Source organism: Cavia porcellus, unplaced genomic scaffold (genome assembly GCF_034190915.1).
Source record: "Cavia porcellus strain 051 isolate PalLab524CR breed Dunkin Hartley unplaced genomic scaffold, mCavPor4.1 scaffold_1, whole genome shotgun sequence".
Taxonomy (NCBI): domain Eukaryota; kingdom Metazoa; phylum Chordata; class Mammalia; order Rodentia; family Caviidae; genus Cavia; species Cavia porcellus.
This window is the reverse complement of record NW_026947484.1, coordinates 14,429,590-14,454,690: the sequence shown is the minus strand read 5'-3', so window position 1 is coordinate 14,454,690 and position 25,101 is coordinate 14,429,590. Positions and strand designations below refer to the sequence as shown.

The 25,101-nt window shown below is 46.2% G+C and overlaps 1 protein-coding gene and 1 pseudogene across 1 annotated transcript; both read right to left on the bottom strand.

Annotated features, from left to right (window-relative positions):
* Positions 1-5,154: 5,154 nt before the first annotated feature.
* Positions 5,155-6,581, bottom strand: Cdk5r2 (cyclin dependent kinase 5 regulatory subunit 2). Its single transcript, XM_063245369.1, has one exon. It carries the CDS (start codon positions 6,415-6,417, stop codon positions 5,299-5,301), a length of 1,119 nt encoding a protein of 372 aa, XP_063101439.1. The 5' UTR covers positions 6,418-6,581; the 3' UTR covers positions 5,155-5,298.
* A 269-nt stretch (positions 6,582-6,850) lies between these two features.
* On the bottom strand, positions 6,851-24,293 carry LOC134475235 (uncharacterized; annotated as a pseudogene).
* Between the last annotated feature and the right edge of the window lie 808 nt (positions 24,294-25,101).

Here is a 25,101-nt window from a genome sequence, read left to right as displayed (position 1 = left end):
AAGTGAGAGCCTTTCAAATAGCAGTACTCTCAATTCCTTCCCACAAGTGACTTGTTAAAGGTGATATGAACTTTGGTTCAATCCATACAACCAAAACAAAACAAGACTCCTGAAACTCCTTCTCACAACTTTGTGTACTTATTCAAGTATTAGATTGACACCAGCACTGATACTTCCTGTTGGGCTTCCTGAGTAGAAATGTATGTGCATGTGAAATGCTAATAGATATTTCCATACTGTCTTCTATTCTAAGGCTTTCATAACCATTTACTTTTTTATTTAAATCTTTGATCTGTGAATTTATTTTAAGGTAAAGAATGCAAAGAGATTGATCTTTTTTCTTTATGCAAAACATTACCCAGTTGTATTAAAATCATTTACTGTCTTTTCCCAATTAATTTCAAATGGTGCTTTTGTCCCATATTAAATTCCCATGTACGCCAGAGTTGAGCTTTGGGTTATCTGTTCTATTTTACTAATATATCTATTCCTGTATCAGTGGCACATATTTTAGCTACCTTAGCCCCTGATGTATTTTAATGTCTGAGAGAGCAGGCTCTCTATCACTGACTCTTTTTTCTTAGGCTTTTTATGGCATTCTGCATTTTTTTTCCTAGGATAATACATAAGGTTTTTCCCTGCTCATTTTTGAGATGGAGTCTCACTATGCTGCTACTCTTGAACTTGTAGGCCCAGGTGTAGCAGCCTCCCAAGTAGCCAGGAATAGAAGTGCACACCATTGAGCTGCTGCATGATTGTTTTAATGGTAGCATGTAGAAAATTTGTAATGCAATTTTAATTTCCATGTGTATATTGTTCATTGTCATGCCTCCTTGCTTTTACCTTACCAAATAAAAACACTCAGATGGTCTAGATGCAGCTCAGTGGTGATGCACATGCTCCTAAAAAAAAAAAAAGTCTTGTGTTCAATCTCTAGTATCCACCTAAAAATATATACATTATAGCCAGCCATGGTGGCACACACTTGTAATCCTAGTACTTAGAAGGCTGAGATTCAGGAAGATATTCACCCTGGGTCACATAGTGAGTTCGAGGCCAATTTAAGCTACATAACAAGACTGTCTCAAACAAACAAACAAAACAAAAAGAGTTATGGGCTTAAGTAGAAGAAATTTAAGTAATTTGAGTCCTGAGATTGTTGCATTGCAGTTTATCTACCGTGTACCTGTTAGAGTTTTCTTGGTGCAATAGAGAAACAAAAAATAAAAAAAGAAACAAACGTGTTAAGCAGGATGTGGAAAGGAGCACACAACCCATAATGGTTGGGCTAGATCCTTTCACTAGATACGGGTGTGGCTGGGGGTATATGGGGCCTTTGACCAGGTGTGGCTCTTGGGGTGGGCATTTATGATGCGTGAGGAGTTGATTGGAATTTTCTTGGAGCACATGGGAAAGGAAGGAGGAAGTTGTAATCCATTGAAGGGGAAGAAGGAGGATTTGGCCAGATTTGGCCTTCAGCCATGTTAAACCACTGTCATAATGTCCTGTAATTTATTCTGGGGTAAAACTCTTTCAGTACCCAATCTTTTCTAACATTGATCTAAACAGTTTTCTACTTGTCATCTAGACACCTTTCCTGTGGGGCTGTAAATAACTTTCTTTGTAGACTATATAGCAAGGAGCTGAAGGGAAGGTCATGGTCTTAAAGGTCTTCAAGTTTCATCCCTGCTATCTTGAGGCCATTTACAGCAAATGTTGGCCCTGTTTTATAAGGGGATCAGAATACCACGTACAAGGTCACGGGAAAGCACAGAAAGAAAGTCAGATCCATTATTCCTGGCTTCCTGCTGTTCTTGGTCACAGCAGCCTCCCTGGAGAGGTTATTTTTGCAGGCGCAGTTGTAGAAATCATCCACAGGTGCCCACTGGGTGCTTAATGCAGTGTCCCAGGCGTCAGAGGCCATAGGTTGTCCTCCTGTATATTGCCAGATGCTCTGGTTGCTTTGAACTCCCGCCTAGCAGGCAAAGCAGTTACCATAACAACACTCTCCCTACCATGTCTGTAGATTTTTTGCATTTTTCTTTTTCCAATCAGTACCAAGGTATTCTAGGGACAGGGGAGCACAGCTCTCAGGACAGAATGTCCTCTGCTCCAGGAAGGCCAGGAAAGGGCAGGATGAAGATGTGTATATTTTATGATCGAATGAACCTGCATCATGTAAGGTTATAGATCGGTGCCTGTATTCCATGTGTCATGTGAAGGGGTGGGTCACTGGCTACTCACCCATTTGTTTTCCCGCGCCTTTCCGCGTCCATCCCCCACCCCCACCCCGTACTGGAGCAATGGCCCCAACCCTTTGGCAGAGGAAGTGCTGAGTCACGGCCAAGCTGGGTTTCTGTCTCCTATCCTTCATCTCCATGCCTTCCTCAGTCTTCCCTTTGGCCTGCCAGGCTCCCTCTAGAGCGCTGGGCCTATTTCACCACTTCCCCGGGGCCACTCCCAGGCAGTAAAGGGAAGGCACCTCACTCTGCTTCTGCACTTCCTCTTCTCCTTCGGCCTCGGCTGACCGCCTGTGACCTGGGAGGCTTATTCCTCCATGTGTGCTCACTGACCGTCCTCCAGTCCTTGCCTCCCTAATCGGATTATAGCAGTGCCTCATGCTTTGGGGCCTAGCAAGAAAAGTGGGATTTAACTCGACACCACCCAGAGGCTTATATTCCCCCGATTTTAAGTCTCCAGTGTCAGACCACAGATTCCCAGAGGCCCGCGCTGGAGTGTGTAGAAACGGGAAGGTGCTCTATCTTAGGCTTTGGCGGCAGGATCTAGGTGTTCTGGGTCCTCTCCGGTCTCTTTGCACTCCCTCCCGTTAGTCTTGTCTAACTCAGAAACTTGAATCAAGTAGCTAATCTCGCTAACTAGTCCCAAATAAAGCAACCAGTATTGTTTCCCCAGAAGGGGGTGGCGGGTGGGGGTGGGAGGGAGGAGGGCGGAGGAGCGGCCCCGCCCGCTCCGTCTGGTTACTATGGCGACAGCCGCGGAGTGACCCAAGTGATACTCCCTCCTCCTCCCAAACCCAGAGAGATGACGGCACCGCGCTGACTGCGCCAAATTCCAGCCAATGGGCGACTGCTCCCGCCTTCCCTCACGCCCGCTCGCCCCCTCCCCCTCGGGAACTCGATTCACAAATCTGGCCTGAGGATTTCCGGCTCCACGACCCGGTGCCAAGGCCCTGGGCCCAGGTCGAGTGAGATCTGAGTCTTGCCTCCCAGAGGGCATGTGGGAAGCCAGGTTCCTAGGTTCTTGGGCCAAACTTCTGTAACTCGCAGCCAAAATAGCTCACACTGTACCCCGAGATTATCAGGAGACCTTGTCGAGGCCGTGTCCCCAACTGTTCCGGCCCTTTCAATCCCCCGCCCTGCGGAAACACGCAGTATCGTCAGTACCACGGACAGCGAGCCTGGGGCGAGGTTTTTGCCTGACCCTCCTGTTTCTCTCTGGATCCTCCTAGCTACGGTGGCAACCAGCATGGAACCCGCGAGCGCTCTGCTGAAGCAAGGCCACCAGGGGCAGTGAACGGGGCGCTTGGCTCTGCGGCTACGAGAGCAATGGGGACTGAGCAAGGGTCTCCTCTTTCAGCCTCAAAGCATGGTTTCCCACCTCCCCTTTCATGTCTGCCTGTCTGGGCCTCTCGGGTCTTGAAGGGCCAAGCTGAGTCTTGAGCAGGGAAGGGGCTCCCAGGACTAACCTAGGTGAGTGTGATTTAGGCAGCCTCCAGGGGCCCAGTAGTGGTGACAGTTGGGCACATGGTGGGGCTGAGAGTGGCAGTCAGGTTCCGCCTGAGGGAGGTGAACACAGACTTTGGCCTCGCTGGTGGAAGGGAATAACAGGCCAGGTAATTCTCCCTCAGCAGGTCACCTCTTGGAAGGGAAGTGACTTCCACTGTCCTCACCCCATTCCTAAGCAGGCTGGGCATTAATGAACAGCTAGTTCAGACAAGATGGAGGCTAGAGTGAGGGATATTCAATCTCACCCTTGGTTACCTCATTTCACTCTGTAAAATGGAAGCCAATTGGGAAAGGGGTAGCAGGAAAGTGTAGCTGCCGTCAGGGACCTGACCATCCTCATTTAGGCCCCTGTCTCTGGCCCTGCTGTCCTATGGGTGGCAGTTTCATACCATCTCCCTTTCCCACCCTCCCCGGGGCCCAAAGAAAGGCCGGCGCAAAGCCATCTGCAGGCGCTTCCAGCGCTTTATAGTTCTCCGGGACAGACAGACAGACAGACAGTGCGGCCCGCGCCGTCGGCCCGCATCATTGGCACCTTGGACACAGCCCCGGGCCCAACTCAGTCCCTGGTACTCCCCCGGGAGGATTCCAGTCCCGCTCCAGCTCAGCACCTCGGACAGTTCCCGATCCAACCCCCGCCCTCCCCCCTCCCTCAGGAAACAGCGAAATAAATTAAAAGGGGTGAGGGAATAACAAGAACTTAAGGATAAGGAAGAGAGGCGCCCCTCCCCTAGAATAAAAAGAGTTTTCTTTCTCTTCCCACCCGTCCACTGAAGCGCTGCCGCTGCCGCCGCCAGTGTGGTCTCCCAGATTGATTCTGCCCCCCAAAATCGTAGCCTCCAGAATGAAGCCGGCAGCCCCTTCCCTCCCCAACTCCCGGCATGCAACACGTTAGAAAAGGTAGGAGAGGCAGTGGGGTGGGTCGAGGGACCACCCCGGTGCTTGTCTGGGCCCCTGGGACTGCAGTTGCTAGTTGCACTTCAGTCGATCCGAATTAAAAACTGACAGTCCCATTGATCCGGAGAGAGGCACACGGGGACTCGGTCTAGGGAAGAAATACAGGCTGACACTGGCAGAGAGAGAGGGCAGACAGGAGGAGGTCGGTGACACCAGGTGGCAGGGAGGCGAGAATGAAAGGGAAGATAGGGACACAGGTGCAGGAGGAGAAGTGGGTACGGCGAGGTACGCGGAAAGGCAGGGGGAGGGATGCAGACGGCAAGAAAGATGAAGACGCAGAGAGTGGGCGAGGAGATGGACAAGCCCGCGGAAGGACGCACAGACGCGCACAGCGGGGCAGGGGAGACCCAGGCAGGAACGGAGAAAGGGGCGCATGGGCGGACGGAAAGGGTGAAGCTGGGGGTGCCCTTCCCGCCCCCCACTCCCGCTCCACGCCCTGCAAATCCGAACACTACGGCCTCCCCCGACGTGCGGGCCTCCACCTCCCGCCGCTTCTCCCCGGCCCGGCCCGCGCTCGAGGCGGCGGCTCCGCGGTCCCGGGAGCTTCCCAGCGTGCGTCGGGGGCTGGGGCAGCGGGCGAGCGCGGCCTCCGCGTTCCCTAGCGGTCCAGGTTCATGGTCCAGTGCTTGGCTCCGGCCGCGCAGCTGTCCCTGGCGGCCGAGGGGGCGGCGGCGGGCGCGCCCCCACTGGGGGGACCCCCGGCGCCGGCGGCAGCGGCCTCGCCCTCGTTCTTGAGGTCTTGAAAGACTTGCGTGAAGAAGTGGGGGTCGGCGTTGAGCCGCAGCATCTGCGGGCTGAGCCGCTGGATGAGGCGCAGGCAGCGCTGCCAGAAGCGCTCCTTGTCGGGCTCCACGAGGAAGGGCTTGAGCGGGTAGGAGATCTCGTTGCCCATGTAGGAGTAAGCGAGGTAGAGGCAGGTGAGGAAGGCGGCCTGCAGCTCGGCCGCCGACGCCAGCTCGTCCCCGCGCAGCGACTCGCGGCACAGCAGGTACACGAACACCAGGTTGGCGGGCGTGATGAAGGCCTGGTCCTGCCAGCCCTGCAGCAGCAGCGAGCGGTCCACGCCGCGGAACCAGCCCACCAGCTCGCCGGGGCTCAGCTCCTTGAGGCGGTAGCAGCGCCGGCACACGAAGTCGCCCAGGCAGCGCAGCAGCTCGCCGGTGGACGCCTGCACGATGACCCGGCGCGGGGAGCCCCCGGGCACGGGCGGCGCCGCCTGCGGGGCGGGGGGCGGCGGCGGCGGCGGCTTCCCCCCTCCGGGGCCGGGCGGCGGGGCGGCCGCGCTGCCCCCGGCCGGGGGCTCGCAGGCGGCGGCGGCGGCCGCGGGCACGGTGGGCACCGGCACAGCCAGGGGCTTGGTCGCGCCGCCGCCGCCGCCGTCCGGGGGGTCCCGGCCCTTGCGGAGAAGGTTCTCGCGGTTGCGCTGCTGGACCAGCGGGTCGGGGCCGGCGCTCGCCGGCTTGGGCGTCACCTTCTTGCTGCCTTTCTTCTTCTTGGCGGATGCTGCCACCAGGCGCTTCCAGGTGAGCGCCGAGATGAGCACTGACGGCCGCTTGAGCCGGCTCTCGCCCTTGCCGCTCTTGCCCGCCGGCTGCGCCCCGTAGCCCCCCAGCGCCTCGTCCCCCGCGGGCGGCGCCTTCTTCTTCTCCTCCGGCAGCCCGCCGGGCCTCCGGCCCTTGGCCGAGGCGGCGGGGGACAGCGACAGCACCGTGCCCATCCTGCAGAGCGGGACCGGCGCCCGGGCCCCGGCGGGCACCCTGGGCGGCGCCGCTGCTGCTGCAGCCCCGGGGGACCCGGCGTGGGGGGCCTAGCCCCGACCCCCGCGCGTGCACCAACAGGGGAAGGAGCTGCTGGCGGCTCCGGGTCTGAGCTGCGCCAGCTGCAGCGTCGGCCCCACCCCTTGGGCCCCTGCTTTCGCCGCGCCGCGCCCCGCCTCATACAGCCAATCCTCGCCCGGGCTGCTCCTCTGACCGGCAGCTCCTTTGACCAATAGAATCTCTCATGCCATGCTCCAGTCCCGCCTTATATCCCACCCTCTGTCCTAGGTTCTTTCCCTCACCCGAAGGGGAAAATGGGAAAGGGGGAGGAAGTGGCTGTCGTTAGAGGGTCTCTCAGGGTCAGAGCCGGGGAGAAGACGAAGAAGGCTGCTCTCATCTGCTCCAGGTCCTAGGGCCGTGGGTCAGGTTGCTTTGATGTACTAGGTCGCCGAGGCAGAAAAGCCATGGGAACGGGCTTCCTTTCCTTCGCCCCATCTTGGCGGGGAGTGTGTACAGGGGCTGCTGCCTGGCAGCAGGTGCCTTCAGCCCGGCCTTAGCTGGGTCGCGCTGCACTGGCTCCTCCAATCTGACCGCATGGTGGGTTTTCTGGTCGCGCCCCACCCCCACCCGCACCCCCAGGCCACTAGGGAGGGAGCAGCAGGCACATTCTTACTCTTCGCGTTGATGGAGGAAGGTGGAAGCTAAGACTTCCTGCAAGTCAGAACCTGCTTCCTTGGGGGTCTTTGCTTAGGCAAGAGGGGCAGGAGGGAGTAAGACTCTAGGATGTGTCCCCATGTGATACTGAGTTGCAATCTGCTCCCTGGGCAGCCCTTCTTGGTTTGTTGCCCCCCAGCAACGCACTGACACCAACACACAGGTGGGTGATGGACTGATGGTTCTTAGGAAAATACTGGAAACTGGAAACTGGATCAGTGATTATTTCTGGGCTTGGACAGTGGTTGGGGTCTTCTGTGTGGAAAAAGACCCATGAAGTTGACCCAGTTCTTGGTCCAGGCTGAGGTGAGTTTTCGTTATGAAATGTTTCCTGCTACTCAGGTCCCACTGTCCTCAGCTCCAGTGCCGACCTTTGGGCCTGTATCCTCCCTGTGACTTTCTGGGTCTATTTATTCCCTCCTCAGTGCCCTCAGGGCTTCTATCCCAGCTTTTGGATTCTAGTTCTGGGCCTGTTCCGTATGCCTTACAGACAATGTCCTTCCTGCTCTGTGACTGTCCATCACAGGCGTCTTTATTTCTTTTCTTTTCTTTTTTTGAGATCTTCACTGTCTATCGTATTGTCTCTTGTTTTCTTCCAAATAGTTGCCCATGTCTTCACATACAGAGAACTCATACAAAACAACATAGTATAAAACTGATCTGAACAGAATGAGGAAGGCGATTTAGGTCTTCAAAACCAGATAATAGGGAAGTCACTAATGGCTGCCTCTTCAAAATAGCTGTCCATACTTTCATGTATATTGAAGTTTCTTAAGTAGACTTTGGGCAGGAGTTTGGGTTTAATGGGGAGAGGAGGCTCTGCCTGTGAATTCAGTAAAATGTTTAGATGTCTCTGGATTGGCCTCCCTGTTTCTCATAGACCCAACACAGCTCCGAGGCTCCACCAATCCTGTCAAGGCGAAGGGGTGCATGCATTGCAGGGTCCCCTCAGGCCACAGCTCTAGTCAGCAGAGGCTGTAGTTTTTCTCAGCAACCTCACAGTCCCGGCTCACTCATGCCTTCCTAAAGGCACATGGCCTGGTCATCTTGAGTCCTTTACTATGGCCAGAGTCCCACACAGACTTGATTCTTTTCCCTGGGAGTTCATAGTAGGATCTCTCCAGCTTCCCTGCGTCCGATCTTCATTTTCTTGCAGTTCAAGCTGACTTGCTGAACCTCTTATCCACTACCCACCCACCCCCCCGACACACACACCGTTGCAGGAAAATGTTTCTTCTTCCCAGCCCCTGTAATCGGTTCAGATTCCTCCTACAACGCCTTCTGAGTGAGACTTTATTTGACACCAAAGGAATGGTTGGCTCCACTGGTAGTTAAGGACAGGCCCCACAGAGACTGAGTTGCTGGCAGAAACACCGGGCACGTGGATCCTCCCAGCTCTGCTCTCAAGAGTCTTTTACTAACCTCAGGCCTAGTGCTGGTGTCATTTAGTAAAAAATCACACAGGTATCACTGCTGTGCTACCCCTACCCCAGGCCTGGCTATGACCTGCCGTTGTCCTCATGGTCAGAATCAAGAATTTCTTCCTCTGCTTCAATGTCCCCAAATCAGGTCTCATCAGAAGGTCTCATTCTCCTCTTTTTGCTCTTCACCTTGCCCTGCCTCAGAGCCTCTTTCTGGTTCACTTGCCCATCTCAATCCTGCTCTGGTTGTCATTCTTAAACCTCTGTGCCAGAACAGGCTAGGACTCTCCTTCAGATCACCACTCTATCCCTGTGGAATTCTTGAAATCTTGCTTCCTCCAGGAAGCCTTTCTGGGGTGCCCAACAACTTTATTAAAGGGTACACAGGCCCCTCAGTTAAGAGGTAGCCCAAGATGTGCAGGATGAATTTTAAAGGACAAAAAAAAACTAATTAAAACAGATCCATAAAAATTGAGGGATGAAAGGGAAAGGGATTATATATCTGCAGGGTGAAAGCTGAAAGGAATAAAAGTAGTAAACCAAGAAGACTCCATGGAGTGGGTGGGTTTTACCAAGCAGCAGTGGCTCCAGTGCCACATCTGCAAGTGTGCTCTTCTGGCTGGGTTATGTTTAGGGTCTCTACTCTGCGATTCATTTATATATATTCATATCTAGACTGTGCTTCTCTTCTGGCCATTTCCAACACACTCCTCTGCACAGTGTGGGCTGTGTCAGATAGGAAATCCCCTGAAGTTAGGATACCTGTATGTCTCCATCATTCTGTAGTTTACATACAATGGCAGTCTGTCCAAATAACATGTCATTGCCAGGCGGGGTGGCGCACACCTCCCAATACTTGAGAGGCTGAGGGAGGAGGATGGCAGGGAGTTCAAGGCCAGCCTGGGCTACAGAGTGAGTGCAAGGCCAACTTCAACTGCATAGCAATACCCTGTCTTAAAACAAAACAAAACAACTCGCAATGTGTCATTCCCAAAGGCGTTTTAAGGCAAAACTGCAGGCCCAGACCAAGAACTACAGGGCCCCGTGGTCTTAGCCCCTGCAGGACTGTGGTCTTAGTGATGAGGATCAACACCAGTTTCACCTGAGAAAAGCCCTCACTCACCTACTTGTGTAGGTGAGGCCCATCTTGAAGGGAATTCTCCCACAATGCAGCACAGATTCTTTCCTCCCTTTGGTGGTTCCTACTTCCTCTGTGAGGGACAATAGTTTAGGAGGCAGTAATCAGAAGTTCTAGTCTGTGGTCAGGTAGATGTGTGAGATTGGAGAAGTCATTTCAGCTTTCAGAGTCTCTGTTTTTCCATTTGTGAGATTCTGCAGTTTATTTTTATTATCAGATAAAAGTGACTATTAAAGGAATAAAATAGTGTTTTAGAAACTGTGCTCAAAGAGCATTTCTAAAATCGCTTCAATTCTGCTGTTTTGATTCTAAATCAAACCTAGCCTACAAATCTGTTTCACTCTAGCTCTAGCCGTGTCTGGTTCTCCCTAATCTGTTTCTGTCTGCCGGCTCAGCCTCTGTATGCACAGTGTCCGAGTGAAGCCTGTACTTCTGCAGTTCAGCCTGGGAGTCAAAAGAGAGGGGAGCATGGGCTCCTAGAATGTAACTCTTCCTAGGTCCCCCTAAGCTTTAGATGGCCCCTCCCAAAGGCAGAGAGGCGCAGAAGAGGCCAAGAAGACCAAAGTGCAGGAAGCATATAGTCCAGAGAACCCAGACCCTAAGGGATTGCTCCCCTATGTGTACAAGGGGCGCCTATGAAGAGGACAGTGGCAACACAGGTTCTTAACACAGCCAGGAGGGAGACCCAGCTTGTGCATCTGGATGTCTGGATTCTGCTCCTCACCAAAGATCCTTCAGGAATCTCTTACCCCTACCCCAGCTCTCAGTCCTGAGATGTGTAAAGGGGGAAAGGTATGCACTAGCCCCAACCCTCTCCCTTACTCGGAGAAGTTGGGGTGGAGAGATAGTGGAGGGGAGCAGAACATCTCCCCAGGTAACAGAGGAGAGTAGGGGTTGAGGAGATGAGCAAAGAATTGAGATGAAACCAACAAAGGAGGTGCCACTAGCTGTAGGATGGAGACACCTCCATTCTCACCTCTTTGCCAACTGCAGGCTCCTTGCTAGAAGGATTTAATTAAGGAGCTCAAATGCAAGTTTTTTAGGGTGGAAAAGAGGGTTGGGAGCATAGATTCCAGAGGGTTGAAAAGTGATGCCCTGGGGTGGAGAGAAAGGACTGATTTTAAGATGGTGAAGGGCCCAAGATGAAGGGAAAGAAAAGATAGAGGTGACTGGGGGGCTCCTTTCCCTCTAACTTGAGTGCTGCTTCCTTCCCTGATGTCAGCCCTCTCCCACCCTCATCTCTGAGCTTCCCGGCTCCTGCTTTCACCCTGCTTTACTGCCCATCTGAGAACAACCCTCCCTGACCAACCCTCCGAACCCTCCCAGCACTGTTTCTCAGTTTACTTTCTCCCACATCTACCAGGCTTCCTTTCTGGTCTCCTCCCTTTCACCCCACACCCCAAGCATCACCCCCACTTGTCTCCTCATCGGTGCCCAGGATAGCACTACAGATGCAGGAGCAGATCTAGAAGGGTGGGGGTGGTGGCTGTTGCTTGGCTGAGATATTCTTAGCCTGTCTGGGGGCTGGAGCTGAAATCAGCGTTTCCATCTCAACCAGGCAGGTGGCTGCTAGAAGCTGCCGCTGTGGCTGGGTCTTCATCTAGTGCCACCTCCCTTACCCCATTTTGATTTCACAATGTGAGTACAGACCCTGAGAAGCCTGCCTTCTCACCACTGTATGCTAGGCCAGGAAGTTCCCTCTGCACCTGGCCTTAGCATGGTCAGAAATTCAGCTCCTGGGGGCTCTCTGGGAAAGAAGAGGGCCCTTTGAGAACTCTGCTTGGATGAGGCCCAGAGCTGTACACAGCCTGCTCCTCTCTGCTCCAAAGCCCACTTTCATCTGCCCTCAACAACCCCTGCAGGGTAGTTGGGCCCTAGCCAGGAACTATGAGAGCCTTTCTTATCTTGATTTACAGGAGTCACTCCTGAGATGGGCTGACCCCTGCAGACCAGGCCTCCTTTGGGACCAAACAAGGGACTCACTGGCCCAGATTCCTTCATGAGCAGAGGGAAGACCCAGGGAGAAATCTGACTCCTTCATGTGACACAAAAAATGATTACCAGCCATCCAGAGGCCCACAGTGTGAGGGCTCCTAGTGGATTCTAGAGGCACGCAGGTCTGAGTTCCAATCAAGTTCCTCCACTTAGGAGCTGGGGCCTCTGGACAAATTTCTGAATTCCTCTGAGGTCTTTTAAGAATGGCCCATCCTCCTATGGTTATTGTAAGATTTTCACTGAATCTTAGAATTATTAACAAAGCTTGTAGATCACATGCGCATGCTGATAGATTACTGTTCAAAAATGTCATTTGTTATAAGCAGAGCATTACTTTTACAGAGCAAGAAAAGCTTGCTTGACCTACACAAGCAGGATGTTTTTGTTTTTCTTTTTTCATCTTATTAGAACATCTTTCACTGCAGAGCCTGGGTGAGACTCTTTTTGTTTGGTTTCTGACACCCAATGTAAAGCTGTTGTCTCTTCTCTGCCACTGTGCTGGCAGTCACTAAGAAGTCAGAGGGCTCTGGGAGGGTAGCTCAGTTTTGTTCCTGAGGTTCTGAAGCCCCTCAGTGTATCAGCACTTGTACCTTCTCGGGTCTCACTGCAGGGCTCATTAATCCTGTGACCTGGGGCCTGGGGATTTAACTCAGCGGCGTAAGTGCCTGCCTTGCAAGCAGGCAGTCCTGAGTTCGATCCCCGGTACCGATAAAAAGGAAAAAGACAAAAAAAATATATATATATATATATATTATAAAAAAAATCCTGTGACCTGTTGTGTGCTGGCCCCACATTCTGACCGTTTTTTTTTAGAAGCCGTTCTCTGGCTGTTCACGACACACACTACATGTCTCTGAAGCCCCTATGGGCAGTCAATTCTGCTTTTCTAGGATTTGAAGGAAAGTAGTTTTGCAAAATTATAAAATCCATGTAAATAAATACTTTTGAGAAACTGTAAGGGACTGGGGTGGGTGGTGGGAAAAAAAATATGAGATAGGACTCCAGCTCCCAAAGAATGTACAACATAGATGAGAAAATGGTAAAATAGGAATAAAATGATCAGCCTTAGGATCAGTTACAGGGATGAGATTTTCCCGCTCTGTTAATCCTGCCCAACCCCCTCCAACTTCTATCACTTCGGCTAATCCACCTCCAGCTTGTCCTAAATTCTCATGAGCAGCGAGTTAAAATCAACTCTTAACAGAAGTCCACTTGGTATTAGGTCCTCTTCAGTCCATGGCGTTCCATGTCCAACCCCAAGCACTTATGATAAGCACTTTTCTGGAGGTAGAATCAGACCCCAGGAATTGCCTGTGCACAGTGGCAAAAATTCTACCCCCAAACATGACAGAGGTTAAGGAGTGACTCTTGTGAAGGGCCTGGTGGGACTGCTGACTGCTCCGGTATCTTTGTCTGTTTACCTCTTAGTTGTCCAGGGTTAGGGGCAGGTGGGAGATGGGCTTTGAAATACATTTATTAATTTATACCTGACTCCAAAATATATAGGCAACTCTATTGTGATCTCCTCCAAGTAAAAGGCTTGCCTATTTGTACAAGCTAGGGACCCATATAGCTTTAGTTTTGATGTTGAGTATGGAACAGAAAGGGGTAAGATAGCCCACTAAATTAGTGGTTTCTAAACTAACACCTGGGGGATTTTGTGTGTGTATGATGGTGGCACCCAGTATTGAACCCAGGCCTTCACGCCGAACTACATCTCATATATATAAAGTTTTGTGACAAGTTCTTGCTGAGCTGCCCAGGCTGAGCTCAAGCTTGCAGTCCTCCTGCCTTAGTCTCCCAGAGTGCTCAGGTTACAGTGATGTGCTATCACACTTGGCCTATGAAAATTTTGTAAACACAGAATCTCTGGGCCACATCTCATCCACAGAATCACATCATCAGTAAGCTCAACATGGAATCTATGTAAGAAAAAATCAAGAAGGAGATAGCTGAATCCCAACTGTCTTTCCAAGGAGCATCACTGTATCTGCTGGTGAATAGCCAGCCCCCCACTTTTTAGAAAGAATACCCTAATTTACCTTTAGGAAATCACCTGGCCTGTAATTTGAATCTATGTGGCCTACATAGTGTTAACACCTTCCTGAACCCCAAAGGTAGACACAGACATGGAGCTGACAAACTTCTACCCAGGTCTCAATGGTTCAGGGATAGGGCTGGTGACCCAAACCAGTTCAGTGAGACTGAATTCTTGGGGTTTTGGAAAAGTGAAACTTCCGTCTTCTGAGTTTGCTGCACTGATGGGATGAAAGATGGGTTTCTAGTGAGTCTCTTGCCCTACATAGAGAGGTTACCTGAAGTAATGCGTAGGAAGAGTAGAGTCAACAGATAGAGGGACAGATTTCCAATACAACTTTATCCTGATGTAGTTACAAAACCCTCCTCAGATCTTTTTCTAATCTTAAGATAATTGAAGTTGCAAACCTAATATGTGCAAAGAAAAATATCCCGATATATATTTCTGTCTGGAAACTTTCCTTGGGCAATTTCTGTAAATTCTGTTTGTTTTTTATGCCTGAGGTATGCGGTCTCTTATAAATGACAGAGAATAACTGAATGTGGGTAAGGCACTGTTGACTGCAACTTAGATTCTGACCGTAGACCTGATTTCCTGCTGGATTCCTCCCATTTCCCTGTTCAAATCACAGCTAGTGTTCAGATCTCAGTGACCATTCTTCAAAGTAAAACTTCAACACAAGAAAGCTATTTCCCTACAGCCCACACAAATATCAAATCTTTCTTCTGGGCTGCTGCCAGGCTGCATTCCGTAGGTATCAGCTTCCTGCTTAAGTAAATTGTGATTGTTCACCTTCTGTTTTGCTTCTGAATCGCATTTGCCTTCAACTATGCATGAGGCAGCTGTGACCACACAGAACAACAGAGGGGCGCTGGGTATAGGGATAGGGATGGGCTGACGCTTGAATCTGCATTCAGATCTCCTTGTCTGGGCTGTTTGGGGGCAGCTTTATTGGGAGAGTGGCTGGATCTTTGATCAAACCACAGCTACTCATTACAACTGATTTACATGTCTTTTTTTTTTTTAAACTCCAAGGCTGTTTATTTTGAAGTAACAGTACAATATTTTCCTAACCAACATAGGATCCTATGAGTACTTAGACATTGCTATAGTTTGGCTCTTAAGTGTCTCCCAAAGGCCTGTGAGTTAAAGGCTTGATCCCCAGAACTGTATTGAGAAATAGCAAACCACTTAAGGGGCGGGGCCTAGTTTGAGGCCTTAGATTGCTGGGTTTGTACCACTGAAGGGGACAGTGGGACCTCATTCTCTTCTTTTGTTCCTCTGTCATGAGCTGAGTGGTTTTGCTCTTGTACGAGTGCCTGCCGTGACATGCCATCAGCGCCCCAAAGAAATGAGACTAACCAATCAGACTGAAATCTCTAAAATGCTAAGCCAACACAAACTTTTTGAAATTAACTTTATTATTTCAAGAATTTGTTACATTGCCAAAAAGATGACTGATGTGAGTATCCACTTATTATAATTCATCTTTTTTTCTTCTCATTCATTTGGTCAATAAAAGTTTGTGTACAAGTGCTCATTTAGGTAAGTCTGACTTCTAGGCTTGATTGTATTGGAGTGGAGGACCAGTCAGTCTTAGTAGCTGTGAGTCTGCTTCCCAAAAGTTATGTGAAATCTTTGGAGAATGAAAAGTCCAGCTCTGTCCTTTGAAGGAATCCATGACCCAAGCCCACATAATCCTGCAAAGTCCAGCCTCTCTGGTGTTTCTAGACTGGGACTAAGCACCAAGAATCTTTTTTTTAGCACCAGGAATCTTTAAAGTTGCTACACAATATATAAGACATGCAAAAGACACACAATTGAAACAATATCTCTATCACCTACTTTAAATAATAAAATATGTTCTATACAATTTAACCTCCTTTATCTTCCTCTCTTCTATTACCTGTCCTTCCTACCAAGCCCCTCAAAATTACAATGTTCTCGGGGCTGGGGATTTAGCTCAGCGGCATAAGCGCCTGCCTTGCAAGCAGGCAGTAGTGAGTTTGATCCCTGGTACCAATAAAAAGGAAAAAGACAAAAAAAAATTACAATGTTCTAAATCTGGTATTTATCCTTTCCATATATCTGTATCTAAAGATAGATATTGATATAGATAATATATAGGCATAGATACTCTGTTTTAGCAAATGTGTGCATGGTTTGTCATTACATAACTATTAACCCAAATTTACACTTTTTTTTTTTTTTTTTTTTGTCTTTTTCCTTTTTATCGGAACCGGGGATCGAACTCACGACTGCCTGCTTGCAAGGCAGGCGCTTATGCCGCTGAGCTAAATCCCCAGCCCCAACATTTAAAGACTCAAAACAATATCCACTTAATAACTCACTTGTGCAGGTCAGAAATTCAGGTGGACTTGACTCAATTCTTTGCTTAATATTTCACAAGGCCAAAATAAAGGAAAGGCTTTTATCTGGTGGTTCCAGAAAGAGTCAGTTTCCAAGCTCGTTCAGGTTGCCGCACTTTCTGTGGTTGTTGAACACTTCAAGGATCCTCCTGCCTCGGCCTTCTAAGTGGTGGGGTTATAGGCGGGCACCATCACACCCAGCCATATAAAGTATTATAATCATTTTACATCATTTTTTCCTCCATACATGGTGACCTTCTTGAAGACAATGATGATTTCTCATTTGTCTTTATGACTCTGTGCCCAGGACAATGATTTGCCTAGTAAATCACAAAATGACAAGAGTATATTGAATATTTACCCTGCAGCGGTATTCTTCTGTGTTACATGTATTGTATACTTCATATGTATCATGTCAGGTCAACAACCCCATGAGGATATTGTATTATCATTTATCTTTTACAGAGGAAGATACTGGGTCACAGAAAGAATCAGTAAGTTGTCTAAAGATGACAACTGGATAGTTATGAGAATGGGATTTGAACGCTGGCTATCTGGCTCCTGAGCTTGTCTTTGTAACACCACACTGATACCTACACAAAACTCTTCTGCAGAAACTATGAAGTCTAAGCATTAGGGATTCACGTGGCCAGACTCATTCTGAGGTCCTGGCTGGGACCCTGGTAATGTGTTCAGAGGGCTCTGTACTTTATGAAAAGCCAGTATTTTAGCCCAAACTGCTTAGGACCACAGTCTCCACTACAGCTTCTCCTCTGTCACACATTCTCCTGTGCTAGAGGGTGCTGAAACACTACAGCCGCTACATGTGGGATATCATGTATTTAATTGGTGTGTAGTGAGGTGTATTCATTTCAAGGACTGCTATGACCAATTACCACTGTCTTGGTGGCTTCAACCAACAGAAACTTCCCTCTCATGGTCCAAAGCCCCCAGTGTGAGCAGTGCTGGTTCCTACTGGAGGCTCTAGTGGAAAAGCTGTCGCCTACTCTCTGCCTCCTTCCAGGAGCTGCGGGAATCCTTGGCATTCTCAGGCTTGCCACTGCACCCCTTCAATCTCTGCCTGTCTCCACAGCATCTTCGCTGGGCCTCAATTCTTCATCTGCCCATCTCTTAGGAGGGTACCTGCCCCTGGATTTAGGGCCCACTACAAATCCACGCTGCCTTTATCTCAGGATAGGTAATTACCTCTGCGAAGACCCTCTGACCAAATAAGGTCATAGCGGTGGAATCCCCAGGTTAAGACACAGATGTTATCTACTTGGCATTCAACCCATGCAGTGGGCAGTGGGTAATAAGCAGATGTTTCTATGTGTAGTTGATTATTGTATGAATCTTCCAGGAATATAGCTTGTGCCTACTCACTTCCCCAACTGGTCCAGCATCCTGAAGCACGCGAGATCTGAGGGTGTGTCACCAAATGGATGTGTCCCACAGCACCAAACCACAAGTGTGTGAGTAAACAAGACATCTAGGATTCTTCCAGTCTTCAGGCACATGAACTTTGTAAGTGGAGAAGCCAGTTCTCACTGACACAAAAATGGGACTCACCAGTTATCAGGAATATACACATATTTGGTTATATTCTGAAAACATACAGCTCATAGTTGCAAGAAACTTAGCAGTGTTTCTGAATTAGATAACAATCTTAAATTTGTTTTTGTCTTTTTCGGTACCAGGGATCAAACTCACGACTGCCTGCTTGCAAGGCAGGCGCTCATGCCGCTGAGCTAAATGCCCAGCCCCAACAATCTTAAAATTTTTTTACAGGATGTTATCAATAGGGTTTAAAGCCCAAATAAAGCTTTTTAAAGCTTTGGAAGAAAAAAAAACAGCTAGGCATGATGGTACATACCTGTAATCCCAGGACTCCAGGAGACAGATTACAAGTTCGAGTTCATGAAGGCAATTTAAAGACTTAGCAAGACTCTGTCTCAAAACAGAAGATAAAAAAGATCCAGGGATACAGCTCAATCCTCAGTACTAAAACCAAAGCTTTTTTATTTTTGATCACTCATGCTAGAAGACTGACTCATTGATAATTACAAAATTATTGTCATAGAAAGATGTGATTGCAGGAGACATAGCCAAAAATACAGTTTTTACAAAGTATTACCGAGGAATGTTGTCTTAGATACTTCTTACTTGTTGCTGGGACAGAACACCCGATACCCAAAATGAAGGAAAGGTTTATTTTTTACAGTTCTTGGAGGTTTCTGTCCATATTCAGTTGGCTCCAAGGCAGGATGGCATGGTGGGGCAGCCATTCATGGCTGCTGCAAACAGTAAGGCTGAAACTGGCGAGAGTGAGACACACCTTCTTCCTGCCGTTACGTCATAACCTGGCTCCACCCCTAGACAGGCAGAGCACTCACACCACCAATCCAAGCGCTAGACAAGGAACCAATCACAAACGCATAATTGCATGAGGCTTGGCGATCACTGACATAAACCATGACAAATGTGTCAATCAATTAACCGATTAAAAAAAAAAAAGACTACGTCACCCTTAATGCCAGTTACTCAGGAGGCAGAAGCAAGAGACTTGAAAGTTTGATGCCAACTGGACAACTCCGTGAGACTGTCACAAAATACAAAATAAAAATTGGGCTGTAGATGTAGTTCAGCTCTCCATAGGATCAACCCCCAGTACTGAAAAAAAAAGTTTTCTGTGGGTTTTTTTAAAAAAAGAATTTATAATTGCTTGTGATTTCTTTTCTCCTTTTTCTTTACCTTCTTTCTTTTGAGACAGGGTCTTACTACGTAGCCTAGACTGGCTTTGAACTTGCAGCGATCTTTCTGCCTTGGATTCCAGCATGCTGGAATTAGATTACTTTTCTCATTCTAAACAAATATTAGGGCTGGGGATTTAGCTCAGCGGCATAAGCACCTGTCTTGCAAGCAGGAGGTCATGAGTTCGATCCCTGATACTGATAAAAATACAAATTAAAAAAGAATAAATATTCATTTTCCTGCCTAATATTATATTTACGACTTTATAACTTCATTTATTTAGTTAGTTATTTAGTTATTGTCCCAGCCTACAGGTAAGTCCACGGAGACCCTAGAGGGGGAGTGGGGATGAAAGGGGACAAGAGATGCAAAGAATGGAGACAAGACAGAAGTCTGATCAAGTCTCATTTATTCAAGGAAAAAGTAACAAACATATAGGGTATTGAGGAGGAGGGAGTTGGGTTCTGAGACGTTAGCAGGTAACTTAGCAACAGTGGCAAGACTGAGGGTTATAGGTTAAATCAAATTTTCAAATTTCCAAGCAGGCTCATAAGGTGGCCTGATTAGCATAATCCCTTAATGAGCCAAACAAGCTAGACAAGGAGATGCTTAACTACCAAACTTAACTCCTAGTGGGAGTTAAGGTGGTGCAGCCTGCAGATATAAGGTGGCAACCAATTACAGGGCTTCCCACAAATTATGAGACAGTGTTTCACTGAATAGTTCAGGCTGGGCTTGAACTCACTTATGTAGCCCAGGCTGGTTTCAAACTCGCAGCAGTCCTCCTGCCTCAGCCTCCATGGTGTGCCACCATGCCTGGTTTTACAATATCTTTTTTAAAAAGATTTCATACATTTCTTACTGAACCAATCCACTGGTGCTGATCACAGGAAGAAAACAGATTCCCAGTTAAACATGTCCAACTATGACATTTTCAGCTTAATATGGTTAGATGACTGTGAACCTGGATACAGAATAAATATATGCCATCTTGTGACCTTTACATAGAGTAAATGTGCTGCACCCATGTACAGTTTTGTGTAGCTGCAGCTTGGTCTTCCTCTAGCATTTCCTCTTGGAGTTGTACTTGATTTTGTTACCAGTTTTCAGGTGAATCCATTGAGGAAGGAGATGTTTTTTGCTTTTGCTTCTTGGATGTGAACTGTTTGATGCTGAAAGTCCTATGAGAAGACATCATGAGGATCAGAGGAAACTGTGTACCCCGATGGCAGAAAAAGCAGAAGAGCGCACTCTGTTTTAAGAAGGGCCCTGAAGACTGCGCGATCTTGAGATTCCACAAAACCAGCCTTTGCTCCTTGAATGAGAGGAGGACAGGAATTCGCACCTCGTTTTCACCATTACAACAAAGGAAGGTACTGGTCATTCCTCCTGCAGTAGGGGTTGCCCTGCCTGCTCTGTGTACCTACCCTCAAGACAAACCCCTCCAGAATAATCACAGTTCCCTTTATCTTGCTTGTGTGCTTATCAATTGATGTTATTATATGAACTTCTTGCTTGACTTGAGGATAAACTGCCAACATGATGCCCCACAAACCACAAATACTTTAGTGTGTCTTTCCTAGGCCCATCTTAGTGCATTTAGACTGCTACAATGAAATATCAGAAACTGGATAGTCTTAAACCAAATAACTCAGAACAACCTGCAGCCTTAGGGTTTTACTTTGTTTATTTATTTTTTATTTTTTGGACTTCATGTGCCCATGATTGAATCATGTCAACTTATCATTATTAGAGAAAGAACAGCCCCATTTTATTTTTATTTTCATTTCATTTTTTCTTTTGTTATACTGTACTGCTTTGCTTTGTATTTTATTTCATATTTTCTCACCATTCTCTTTACCTACTAGCTCATTCTCCTCCCATTAGAGGCACTCAGCTCTGTTACATGTATTTAATGTTTGTCTTTTAAATCTACTTTTCATAAGATTTTTAGACATACCTACCTCACTCATACAAAATGTGTGTGACACTAATTATATAACATACAGTATTAAAATTGTGTCTTATTTATTTAAATAATGTGCTATAAAGCTATTACTTTCCATACTTTGATTTAACATTGTCTTTGAGAAATTCTATGCTGTGTACATAAAGTTGGCTTACACTTTTGAAATCTGAAGCTTAGTCTATCTGGTACACCTGCCAAACTGTACCTTTCACTATTGGTAGTCAGTTTAGCTACTGTCAGCTTCTTGCTACTACATGTTAGCAGAAGTAAATGTACCAACAAAGCATTCTCTTTAGAAAACAATGGGTGATGACAAAAAAGGACAATATTTATGAATTGTAGAGACATCCTTTTTCATGTATAGATTTTATTCTTTAAAGCTGTTTTAAATCAAAGAAAAAAAGCAGAAAGTACAAAATTATGTTTGCCTCACTTCTCACTTTTACCTATTATTAACATTTTGTATTACTATGGTATATTGTTTTGGAGTTGATGACAGAATATTTAAATTATTAGCTGAAGCTCTTAGTTTACATTTGGGTTCACTCTGAGTTATGTATTTGCTCATTTGTTTCTTTGTTGAAAGTCATAAGAAGTTTGTAAATATCTCTGGAAAATTATTCTAGTTGTCATTATTTACCTTTTCAAAATTTCATAAAAATTTTGTTCTGTAAAACACACACAAAAAGAAACTGGATAGTTTATAAACAGTGGGACTTTATTTCTCATTGTTCTGCAGGCTGACAAGTCTCTGCGTTCTGGAAGACCCCATGTCTGGTGAGGGCTCCTCTTCTAGCTTCACTGTAGCTTCACATGGCTGAAAGGGCAAAGGAGCTCTTTGGGACACCTCTCTTATGACACTAAGCCTTTTCCCCCAATTTTTAGTGTATATATTTGTAGTCCATGATGATTCATGCTTCATAGGGAGTTGGTACATGTACACAATATGTCTCAATTCTTCTGCATCTCCTTCCTCTACCCTCTGTCCATCTCTCAGTCCCCTTCCATTTGCAAAAGATCTATTTCCCTATCTCCTAATTTTTGCTTTTCAAGGACACCAATCCTATTCATGAGGACTCCAACCCAGTGACCTATTCACCTCCTAAAGCCACTACCTCCTAGTACAAAGGCCTTGGGGTTAAGATTTAAACATGTGGGAGGGACACAGGCATTCAGTCTATTGCAAAGACTTTCTCCTATACCCACAATGCAACCATTAGAAGTTGGAAATTAATGCCCATACATTATTGCTAAATAACATGTACCTTTATTCAGGTTTCACCAGTTATCCCCTTAAGGCCCTTTTCTAGTTCCAGGAACCATTCCAGAACCTCACATCTGCTAGCTTCTCAACAGTAAGGTATTCTTTTTTTTTCTTTGAGACTATGTGAATATTCCATTCCTCATGAAATTTTGAATTAATTAATTTACTTGTCATACAAATTTATGGATTCCTATTTTATACAATGTGTTATAATCTGTAACTATCTTTATTTTGGTGCTTGTACTGTCTCAGATTTGGTCAATGAGACCTCCTGTGAGCTAATTTCTTATGCCCCTTTGACAGAATGGATATAATTCAGTAAAGCCTCTCATTCTAAGCCAATCCTCCAATATACACACTAGTTTTATCTTTTTTTCCACATTTATTAACATTTTTCTCTAACAAGGAAAATCTAGGTTTCCCCATCTCCTCTTTTTTTCCGCAATCTATTTCTTCACTGCATTAATTTCTTTGTATGTTACCAATCTTGTGTCATCACCACAGGAATGCTCCTCTAAAACTCCTTGGGATCTGATACCCTCCACTGGATCAGCCCCACTGGGAAAGTTCATCTCTCTTTACAAAAGGTCTGATGCTTTGTGCCACATAAGCCCTCATATGAAATCCTCCTCCATCTTCCTGGTCCCTAATACCCTCTACTGGACTCTTGTTCCTGGGGACGCCTTCTACACCCTGTTCCGGCTCCTGTGCCCCAGGTTCCCCTCATGTGCAGCTGCTCTTCTCACCCACATTCAGGCTGAGACACGGTGCAGGGCATTCTCTACATTAATCATCATAATAATAGTAAACTATTCTGGTTTGATGAGAGAGAGAGAGAGAGAGAGAGAGGGATGGAGGGAGGGAGAGAGTTGAATTTGTCTGGAAATCAAGAAGCCAAAATAGCAAAGATCCTATTGAAGAAAAAAGTTTATGGCTTATCTAATAGATATCAAGATTTATGAATCACAAGGTGCTTGTGGTAGGAAGCATCTATAATCTTAGTTACTAAGGCTGAGTGGAGAGGACAGTGCTTCGAAGTCAGCCTGGGGAATGTAGTGAGACTCTACCCCTCCCCCAAAAGGAAAGGAGGACAGAAATAAAAGATAAAAATTAAGCGGGGAGGAGAACAAGAAACAAGCTCTCCCTGCAGGTTGGTGCCCTGTGCAAGCTGCTGGGAGAGAACCAGACACCAGCCTTTTCCCATCAGTTGGCACCACCCCTCACCTCACTCCATCATAAGCAACTGGCTGATCTGGAGAAACACAGGCTGTTATAATATTATGTATTGAACTGAGGTAAAATACAGCTTAATGCTTATAGTGTTTAATTTTTCACTGATTTTGCAGACCTAAAGCTGGTACTGTGATCATCTATTCAGAGGATAACAATATGCAGTGTAGCACCTATGGGGGAATCTCTTTCTAAAGGTGGTAGCCATATTAATTCCCTGTTGTCTTGTTTTGAAGTCCTGTATCATTCTCATTATTTTGATGGGTTAGATTGGGTTGTATTCTATTTTGTCTTCTTTGATTTTATTAGATCTGATGGCATGGGCACTATTTCAAAGATAACAAGATGTATTACAGTAGCCATTTTGTATTTACTATTATCTTGTTTTGAAGCCTTTTACTGTGTTCATTGTTTTGCTTTTATTAGCTCTATTCTGTTCTGTTTGATTTTTACTATGTGAAAGTATGGGCAGCTATTTTGAAGACAAGAGGCGTTATGGTAACCATTGCTGATTTCTTATTATCTTGTTTTGAAGTCCTGTATCAGTTACACAGTTTTGTTTTGATTGGCTTTATTCTGTTTTATTTTACTTGGTTTTATTCTCTTTAAAAATTACAAAAAATAAAAAAATTTAAAATAAAGAGTAAAACTTTCATATTTAGTGATGAAAGGATAAACAAATGAGGAAGACAGTCCATGAATAGACCCCAAACTTTACAGTTACTTATCATTAAGGTACTATTTCAATGCTCTAGGGAAAGATTGCTTTCTAATTTAATTTAATATTTTACAATAAATATTGCTGAAATAATTGTAAAATTTTAACTTCTAAAAATTGCAAATTTTTTAAATTGTAAATTTTTAATTGACAAAAATCAATCCTGTGTACATTATAGACTGAATAAAACTTCTGGGGTTTTGGGGGGATTGGCTTTTTTTTTTTTTTTTTTTTTTTTTTTTTTTTTTTTTTTGGTACCAAGGATTGAACTCATGACCTTATGCTTGCCAGGCAGGTGCATAAGCCACTGAGCTAAATCCCTGGCCCCATGTTTATTTTGCTTTTTTTTTTTTTTTTTTTTTGCAATGCTTACAATCCAACCCAGTGCCTCATACCTGCTAGGCAAACACTCTGCCACTAAGCTAACCCTCCCACCCCGAGTAAAGCTTTCTAAAGATGACATAGGAAAATATTTTCATGACTTTGGGTAAGCAAAGATTTCTTAAATAGGATGTACAACTGCTATGGATAATGATTAATACATTGGATTACACTAAAATTTAAAACTTCTATTTATCCAAAGTCACAATTAAGAAAATGAAAGGAAATCCAAAGGAAAAGAAGAAATACTATATACCTACCAAAGGACTCACTCCACAATATAAACATGAATTTTAGAAATCTAAAAAGAACAAATCAATCAGCAGTTGTAAAAAAAAAAAACTTTTAAAATCAGTAGAAGACTTGAACAAGTGTTTAATAAATACAGATGTCTAAATGGCCATTAAGCTTTCAAAAGGGCAATAAACTTTATTAAGCATCAGAAAAAATGTAAATTCAAAGCACAATGAGGGACTGGGAATTCAGCTCAGTATTGGGGTACTCCTAGTAAGTGTGAGGCACTGTTTTCAAAGCCCAGTACCAAAATATAAAATAAAATAAATTGAAGAAAACTACAGTGAGATTAGATTACAGCCCATCAAAACTAAACTAAAAGAAAAAAAAAAAAACTAAACTAAAAACAATAGAAAATAGCA

Bases quoted from the DNA above. Each gene is read 5' to 3' on its own strand.
- Cdk5r2 (XM_063245369.1), bottom strand. From the start codon at position 6,417: ATGGGCACGGTGCTGTCGCTGTCCCCCGCCGCCTCGGCCAAGGGCCGG.